At 39.0% G+C, this 9,738-nt stretch overlaps 1 protein-coding gene across 1 annotated transcript; it reads left to right on the top strand.

The window, feature by feature from the left end:
• The first annotated feature begins 2,963 nt into the window (after positions 1-2,963).
• On the top strand, positions 2,964-8,507 carry DEFB130B (defensin beta 130B). The gene is made up of 2 exons (XM_020282773.1): positions 2,964-3,021; positions 8,326-8,507. Exons 1-2 carry the CDS (start codon positions 2,964-2,966, stop codon positions 8,505-8,507), a joined length of 240 nt encoding a protein of 79 aa, XP_020138362.1.
• The last annotated feature ends 1,231 nt before the right edge of the window (positions 8,508-9,738 follow it).

Here is a 9,738-nt window from a genome sequence, read left to right as displayed (position 1 = left end):
GTGGTGATAGTGGGCAACCCTATCTGGGACTGCAAACTAGCACAAACTCTATGGAAAATAGTATGAAGATACCTCAAAGTACTAAAAGAGGACCTACCATTTGATCCAGCAATCCCACTATTGGCTATTTACCCAAAGAAAAAAAAGTCATGTACTTGAATGTTTATTGCAGCACAATTAACAATCACAAAGATGTGTAAATAATCAAAGTGCCCATCAATAATAGATTAATAAAATGCAGTATATGTACACTATGGATTAATAGTGGATTAATAAAATGTGGTATATGTATAGTATGGAGTACTATCCAGTCATAAAAAATGGTGAACCTTTTGTATGTTACCTTTTGTAACAACCTGGATAGAACTGGAGACCATTCTTCTAAGCGAATTGCAAGAATGAAAAAATAAATACCACATGTACTCACTATTAAATTGGAACTAATCGACCAACACTCACATGCGCATATGATAATAAAACTCAGCAAAAACCAAGCATGTGGGAAGGGGGAAGAGAGGACAGGCAATTTCACACCTAACAGGTACTATGCACACTATCTTGGTGATGGGCACACTTATAACATTGACTCAAACTGTATTACCAATTAAAAATATATCAATTAAGGGAAATATGCCATTAAGCAATTGATCAGTAGGCAAATTAGTTTTAGGTAAATTGGAATTATGGTCAACTGATTCTTAGAACTCATGAAAATCAGCAAGAAAAAATCCAATAACCCTATTAAAAAGTGGGCAAAGGACTTGAACAGAAACTTTTCTAAAGAAGACAGAAGAATAGCCAATAAATATATGAAAAAACGCTCAACATCTCTAATCATCAGGGAAATGCAAATCAAAACCACAATGAGGTATCACTTAACTCCAGTAAGAATGGCCTTTATCAAAAAGAAACACACTGTAACCAAAATGTCAAAAAAAAAAAAAAGAAAGAAATTTTGTTAATGGGAGGTGAACAGGTGGAAGGGGGGAGAAGGGGAAGGGTACACACTTTCATGGTGGGTACAGGGCGCACCACTTGAAGATTGGACACGCTTGAAGCTCTGGCAGAGTGGTATGGGGAGGGGGGCAGGGGCAAGATATGTAACCCTAACAATATTTGTACCCACAGAATTTGGGGAAAATAAATAAATAAATAAATAAAAGTCTCCAAACAATAGATGCTGGCGTGGATGCAGAGAGAGAGGAACACTCCTACACTGCTGGTGGGACTACAAACTAGTTCAACCTCTGTGGAAAGCAATATGGAGATACCTTAAAGCTATACAAGTGGATCTACCATTTGATCCAGCAATCCCATTGCTGGGCATCTACCCAAATGATCCAATGACACTCTACAAAAAAAGACACCTGCACTCGAATGTTTATAGCAGCACAATTCATAATTGCAAGGCTGTGGAAACAGCCCAAGTGCCCATCAATCCAAGAATGGATTAATAAAATGTGGTATATGTATACCATGGAGTACTATTCAGCTCTAAGAAACAACGGTAATATAGCACATCTTATATTTTCCTGGTTAGAGCTGGAACCCATACAACTAAGTGAAGTATCCCAAGAATGGAAAAACAAGCACCACATATACTCACCAGCAAACTGATATTAACTGAGCAGCACCTAAGTGGACATATAGGTACTACAGTAATAGGATATTGGACAGGTGGGAGGGGGGAGGGGGGCGGGTATATACATACATAATGAGTGAGATGTGCACCATCTGGGGGATGGTCATGCTGGAGACTCAGACTTGTGGGGGGAGGGAGGGAAAGGGCATTCATTGAAACCTTAAAATCTGTACCCCCATAATACGCCGAAATAAAAAAAAAAAGAAAGAAAGAAAGTAGGAAAAAAAAAGAAAAAAAAAGGCACACTCTTAGGCTCTCAATACTTTGTTGATATATGGTGGGATGGGATAAAAGTTAGAGAATCTCTTTAATAGGGTCTTTTAACAAGACATGGTTTTTGAGAAAATAATGAGCATTTTGCACTGTCTTTGATCTTTTAGCTTTCCTGATCTCACTACCCTTCTTTTTTTCTTTTTTTTTTTTTTTTGGAGACAGGGTCTCACTTTGTTGCCCCAGGCTAGAGTGAGTGCCCTGGCGTCAGCCTAGCTCACAGCAACCTCAAACTCCTGGGCTCAAGCAATCCTACTGCCTCAGCCTCCCAAGTAGCTGGGACTACAGGCATGCGCCACCATGCCCGGCTAATTTTTTTAAGATATATATATATCAGTTGGCCAATTAATTTCTTTTTATTTATAGTAGAGACAGGGTCTCCCTCTTGCTCAGGCTGGTTTCGAACTCCTGACCTCGAGCAATCCGCCCGCCTCGGCCTCCCAGAGAGCTAGGATTACAGGCGTGAGCCACCGCGCCCGGCCTCACTACCCTTCTTAAGTGAGGTAGTTATAGAGGATCAGTAGCAGATGAGAAAATATTAGTTTTCAACGTGAACTAAGTGTATCCACCTTTCTGATGTCATTAAGACCATTGTAGACACATGACAGCAGCCTCTTTTTTAAGTAATAACTCAATGAAAGACATTCTTTTACAAATGGATCTTAGGCAATTCTCTTGTCCCTACTGTGGAAAAGAATATCTTGTGGAAGAGTTCCTTTGTCAGTCAGAGGACTTGGAGTGATAGAACTTTACATACTCACATGACCTTACTCCTTGGCCCCCTTCAAAAAGAAGTTTGGCTCCAGTATTATCCTGTGGTCAAATTGGGAACCCATAAAAAAAAGCGTTAGCCATCTGGTTTCCTGTAATTAGGTTAATTTGTTACCAAATTTAGACACTCTGTGGTTTGGAAATATTCCAATGGAAGCTGTTTTATTTCCTTATTTGTTAAGCTTCATTGACCAAGAGGAACCTCAGGCCCCCAGAAGCAAATAAAAGGCCCCATGTTTCACCAACACTGCTCACTCATCTCTCTACTGGGCACTCAACCATGAGACTCCATTCCCTCCTTTCTGTTTTCCTCCTCTTTGTGACTATAATATCAGAAGGTAAGACTGGGAATGATTGTAGAGGTAGGTTTCTTAGGAGGCCCTATTAGGGTGCTCAGTTATACTGTGGTCATCCTAACAGAGACTCCAGTGCACATCCTTAGGAATTCAGAAGTCCAACATGATCATCTCCTTTTGGAACTGATGAAGTCGAAATTGAGAAACAAGACTAGCAGTTCCATCAACAGAAAATGGGATCTAAAGCCTCCATAGCTAGAAAATGGGTCCCCATGAAAGAGATAGAGGTATAGAAGCTTTGAAATGTGACTTACAGCTTAGCAAATAAGGCAAATGGCCATCAGGGCCCCACTCTGCAATAAGGAGAGTGAAGATGCCAGCTGTTAGTTCAGACTTGGGTAGAGAATGTAAGTGATACAGAGTCTATTGGTGAGGAATATTTGTAAATGGTAAAAGTTAGGTAAATAAGACAGAGCTCAGGAAGAAAGGACTACATCAAGTTATAAAAGAGCAATAGAGAAATCTGGGAGCAGAGGAATTTGGAAAAAGTATAAACAGTGGTATGAAGAAGCTTCACTGGCAAAATTTTAAGCATAAGAAAATAATATAGGAAGCATTTTAACAATCTTAGTTGTAGCCTTAGAGTCCATGATTCAGAGGTTTGAATATCAAAATGTAGAATCAAAGTGAAAAGAATATAGTCATATTCAGATTGTTTCATCCAGATACTAGAAAGATCTGAGAAATTCTTCTCTCCATAGATAATGGCATAATGTTCATATCCGTCAAAATAATGTCAATGATCATTGAACATAGATTTCTTCCTTGGTTCATCTCTGAGATTCTTTTACATATAAAGTTACTCAATTGCTTAACTGTCGCCCAATCTGTGGACATGTCAGAATCTACCTGAAATATGGTTGTCTCCTCCTGAAGGAGTTCATGTAATTAATTCTCATTTGGTGCTAAGCTTCAGTCAGAAGACACAGCTGAAGTGAGACAACTGTGTAGTGACATATAATGTAAAATTATATGGTGTTAATACTTTAAAATTATATAGCAATTGAATGCTCAATTTTTTTCATTGCAGATCATAGAACCCACCACGTCCACATAAAGAATATGATTTTACTATGGCCACACAGGTAGTGGCCGCACTGCAGCTAGAACCAAGTATTTTTAATCAGGGTCAATATTGTTTTCATCAGTCCCCAGGTGTGAGTATGCACATAAAAATGGCCACCCTGATTTTTCTCAGACATTTTGTCTCAAAATCTCCTATTGAGTAAAGTAAGGAGATTTTATACCTGGAGGATATTATGCTCTGTGAAATAAGCCAATCACAGAAGACAAAAACTGTCTGGTTCCACCTATGCGAGGTACCTAAAATAGTCAAAGTCATACAAACAGATAGTAGAATGGTTGTTGCCAGGGGCTAAGGGTAGGAGGAAAAGGGCAGTTGCTATTCAATGGGTGTAAGTGTCAGTTACACAAGATGAAGAGATCAACTCACTGTACGGCATTGTGTCTGTAGCACTTAAAACTTTTTTTTCTCACGCCTGTAATCCTAGCACTCTGGGAGGCCGAGGCGGGCGGATTGCTTGAGGTTGGGAGTTCGAAACCATCCTGAGCGAGACCCCGTCTCTACTAAAAATAGAAAGAAATTAATTGACCAACTAAAAATATATATACAAAAAATTAGCCGGGCATGGTGGCGCATGCCTGTAGTCCCAGCTACTTGGGAGGCTGAGGCAGGAGGATCGCTTGAGCCCAGGAGTTTGAGGTTGCTGTGAGCTAGGCTGACGCCACGGCACTCACTCTAGCCTGGGCAACAAAAGTGAGACTCTGTCTCAAAAAAAAAAAAAAAAAAAAAAAAAAACTTTTTTTAAGAGGATAGACCTCGTGTTAGGTGCTCTTACCACAATAAAATAAAGGCAAACAACAGGAGGTTATCAGAGGTTGGAAGCAGAGTTAGTCACCCCACAAATATGAAAAGAATCTTCCAGAGACCAGCCTTTCAAGGCATGACATCTCCTTCCTCCAAAACAGGCAAGATAGTCCCTCCTTTGTTCCTCCCAAATCAACTGTACCTGGAGGATGGATTGTAAAAATGTCCTATAATTCTGTGCAGAAGGGAATCATTTTCAAAAGCCCAGGTCTCTTGTAATCAGAGGATATTAAAGCCATGTGGAAAAGGTCAGAATGCCTTACTTTTGCATACTGAGTTGTTCTTAGAACATATTATGAAATTAGATCCAGAACACTCTGTGGGTAAAAGAAGAGGAATTTCTTTGTTAACAGCTGTATGTTGTCTCTTAGTACTAGATAGTTAATGTCCAAGCTATCTGCAGAGTTTAATAACATTACAATCCTCAAAATCCTGATTTTAATCCCTGCTATGACCTTTGGGTGTTTGGAACCTATCAGTTGTCTGGAATCAATCTGATAATCTTAGAAACTTTTTTAATGCTGTATGAATTTCAATTCACAAAATTTGTTTTCAGGAGAATTGAGTGGCTGGATCATAGTTTGATTAAAGGCATTTATCAAAAGAAATATATAATCAGGTGGGAAAAAATCACTGTTTTCATGAAGAAATTTCTCCAAAGAAACTACATAATCAAAAATATTGGTTTATTAACCTACAGTCTAAGATGTTAAATAATCAATACTTGAATATGTATCTTCATATATCCTTAAATTTCTCCAAAAAAGAATCTGTGGTATCCTGGAAAAGATTGGAAACATTTATATACATATTTATATATGCATACATATATATGCTGAGAATATAGGCATAAATATGGGCTAAAATGGCATAAATCTTCAATTGATTCATTAGCCCCCTGATCTGAGAATTAGGACAATGATAGCATTCTTCTAACAATAACTTTGGGTAGACTTTGGACATCATAACATTTAAATAGATCACATTGGACAGGTGCAAAAGACAACTTGAAGTCTACATTATGTATAGAAAACTGCCATTTTATTGTTTGATTGATAAAATTCCAAGAAGAGCCTATTTCATCCAAATTCTATCCACTACCATCACCAGAAACATTGAAAAGTTAATAATTCAATGAGCTCTAATACTGAGCAAGTCATATCCTTTTAAAGATTAAATGAATGTATCACTATAAGGTCTTTTATTTTAGTGTGATTCTAAGTTCTTCTCACTTTATCCACAGAAATTTATGTTAGAATATGAATTGCTCATCTATTTTGTTTCTTTTTTAGCAGCAATTATTAAATATGTATCCTTTCTCCAAATGCCCTGTGATATAACCCTTATAACATATTAATATCATGTCAATTTTGAAGTGTATTAGAGAGCCATTCTCTTTTATTGCTCTAGATATGTATCCTTTTACCAATAAGTCTAAAAATAAATGCCAATATCTGGGACGAAATGCCAATCTTTATGAGCCTGGCAATTTTAATATTATCTTCTTGACCTGAACTAGTGCCCTGGGCATGAAGCTATGTCACAACCATTGGCATAACAGAGATTATAACTCTTGGCTTCCTGCTCAGAGAACATCTCCTTAAATTAAGCTTCATTTAGCAGGAAGCACAGCACTGGTGGAATGAATTGTCCCATTCCTTTTGATTGATGCAAGAAGCATCTTCCAAGCAGAGAAAACAAGACTATCCCAGACTAGTACCAGGAGGCCGAACTTTACAGTGTAGTAGGTTATGGTTCTCTACCCTGCAGGCAGAAGTTAGCTCTCTTGGTTTCAGTTGAAGACTCACACATTCCACCTCCCTCTGCACAGGATGCCTCGTCTAAGTTCATACACAGAAGCATCCTTGACACCACACTCTTGCCACTTACTGTGTCTCTCCCAATACTGATAACCTTCAATTTTAGCCTCATTTAAAAAAAAACCTGACGATCTTACCAGATGTTACACTGGATGCATGGATGAAGTTATTAGAGGAAAGACCAACAGCTGGCAACAGGACTGCCGTGCTGCTGAGCGTGAAGCCTGCGCTCTGTGTAGACAGTGAAGCTGGGCCAGTGCCTTCCACAAATGGCTGTGGAGATTTCAATTCTCTCACTGAAAGACAGCCACTTTCTCTTCCAGAATAGTCTTGGCAAAGCAGAGGTAGTATTACAAGATATGCTCCTCCATCTCCTCCATTGTACCATTTTCTGGCTACACAAAGACTGAGTTTATGCACCACTAGCTGGAGAGCAGAGTGTAATAGCAGACTGAACCAGTTGAAACCTTCCAATAAGGGTATGACACAGTCTTGCACAGGCTGCGAGCAAACACTGCAAAACGCTGCATTGGCTTATCTGGCTATGGATATTTTTCTACAATGAGAGCCTAGTTTAAATGCAAAGTGATTATAACAACAACAAAAAGATTCAGAGCCACAAAGGCATCAAACTGTGAGTCAAACTGTAGTAGTTAGGCAGCAAAAAAGTGCCAGTCAGGGTTAGTATATTACAGGATGGTAAAAGCAAAATGACACAAGGCAGGTAAATAGGATGGCGAGGAAGGAAAATCTTATTAACGAACATAAGCAGAAGTGTCTCCGTGATGTAACACTGACTGTAATTCACTGTGGAAAGAATGAACCTCAGTTGTGCAGAGAAGGTAAGAGGAAAAGTACTGAGCATAAAGGAGGCTACTCTATTGAGCACACACTTAGCCACGTGCATCTCAGCAGCCAAACAAATTAAGAAAACATATGGACCCATTTAAGAGAAAATACCTCTCAGATCTCAGAGGAATCCCCTCCCTATATCTATATACAAGGAGCATGGAACAACATAGGAAGGGTATTTCTTACTTAGTCTTGAAGTGGGGAAATCAGTTAAGATAAAAACTGAAGGCTTGATGGGCTTTCTAAAAAAGATGAAGATGAGAACATGTACCCTATGATGAGGATGATGTAAGCACAGATGGGAAGGTGGAATGACAGGTACTTCCTTTGAAACAAAGCTTCTTAGTGAGGGCATTGTGGACATTTGGTGCAGGACAATCCATCAGGTGGAAAATCTAGCAATCCTGTGCCTTACTCACTAAATACCAGAGATACCCTCCCCAGTCGTGGTGGCAACAACAGTCACTCACATTTCAAAATCTGGGAAAAAGCTCCAGTTGAGAAAAAGTTCTCTAAAGGCTTTTAGAAATCAGCTTGTCCTCTCCAAGATGCGTGTAGTCCACACTCTTGGCCTCCCTCCCTAAAAAAGGCATTACTTTCATCTAAGTGTCTGATAATATTATCTGTCCTATCCCAAAACCATCCTTCTGGGGGTTTATTGCTTTATGTGCATTTCCAATAATTTGATGGTGAATTGATTATGTTATCAAATATCTTCCTGTACAGGAAAGGCTGGCGTTATCCCAGGGCTAAAACAGTGTATTACTTTGAAAGGAGTGTGCAAAACTGGAGGATGTACCAGCGTAGATGATACCCTTGGTGTGTGTAATTATGAAAAAAAATGTTGTAGAAAGTGGTGGATATTGAATCCTTATCCAACGCCGATTCCCAAAGGAAAATCTCCTTAGATGGGATGAAAGATATAATCACAAAAGATGTAAGCACTTCGGACTCCAGAATGAATGGATAAATTTTGTGGGCTCCTGTTTAACCCAACATGTTCTTCTCCCTTGATTGGAAATAAATGTTGTCTTAATTCCACATGTACTGATCTCTGGGGCATTTCTTCTTGTTGCACATGCAAGCCACTTAAGAACTACATGAATAAACAAAATAATAGAGAAATCTCATGCCCTAGAGGTATTAATATAAAATTTGATTTTCTGGGGAAAAGATACAGTTAAAACTTTCAAATAAGTGTACACAATAGCAGTAAGTAGTGTGTGATTTTAGAGCATCAACACTCTTCTTTCTCTGGTTCTGAAAAAATAGGTCATTTTTGTTACTAATAGAGACCTACTTGGAGAATATGGGTTAAAGTCTGCGAATCATGTGGCCTTGCTAACATTGCAGCTGAGAATTAGGCACACTACTGACCCAGTCATTTCGACATAAAACTCAAGTAGGTCTCCCTTCTGCAGCACCCTGCTCCTTGATAAGTAGAATACCTGCTTGCTACAAGTAGGATCACCTACTTGGAGAGCTGAGGAGCTAATTCAGCATGCCCAGTTAACTCTTTCCAAAATCACCATTTCATAACTTGACTTTCTGGGGCTAAGAAAATTAAAGAGCAAGAAAGCATCAGTGAACTGTGGAACCACTTTATTTTTATTTTATTTATTTATTTTGAGACAGAGTCTCACTCTGTTGCCTGGGCTAGAGTATCATGGCATCAGCCTAGCTCCCAGCAACCTCAAACTCCTGGGCTCAAGCAATCCTTCTGTCTCAGCCTCCAGAGTAGCTGGGACTACAGGCATGCGCCACCATGCCCGGCTAATTTTTTCTATATATTTTTTAGTCGGCCAATTAATTTTCTTTCTATTTTAGTAAAGTGAGATCTCTTGCTCAAGCTGGTTTCGAACTCCTGACCTTGAGGGAGCCACCTGCCTCAGCCTCTCAGGGTGCTAGGATTATAGGCGTGAGCCACCACGCCCAGCCCTGTGGAACCACTTTAAACAGCTTAGTACATGTTTATTTGAAGTACTGAAGGAGAAGAGGCAGAGAAGAAAATATATTTGAAGAAATTATGGCCAAAAAATTCAAATATAATTTTAAAATAAATGCACAGATCTAGTGAACTTTAAGTAGAAAAAATCATGAAGAAAACTACACCAAGTCACATCTCATATACTTTTGTAA

This window comes from Microcebus murinus, chromosome 24, assembly GCF_040939455.1.
Source record: "Microcebus murinus isolate Inina chromosome 24, M.murinus_Inina_mat1.0, whole genome shotgun sequence".
Lineage (NCBI taxonomy): Eukaryota > Metazoa > Chordata > Mammalia > Primates > Cheirogaleidae > Microcebus > Microcebus murinus.
The sequence above is the reverse complement of the archived record's forward strand: the minus strand, read 5'-3'. Positions and strand labels throughout refer to the sequence as shown.

Bases quoted from the DNA above. Each gene is read 5' to 3' on its own strand.
- DEFB130B (XM_020282773.1), top strand. From the start codon at position 2,964: ATGAGACTCCATTCCCTCCTTTCTGTTTTCCTCCTCTTTGTGACTATA. The intron at 3,022-8,325 runs GTAAGACTGGGA...CTTCCTGTACAG, and splicing joins TGTGACTATAATATCAGAAG to GAAAGGCTGGCGTTATCCCA.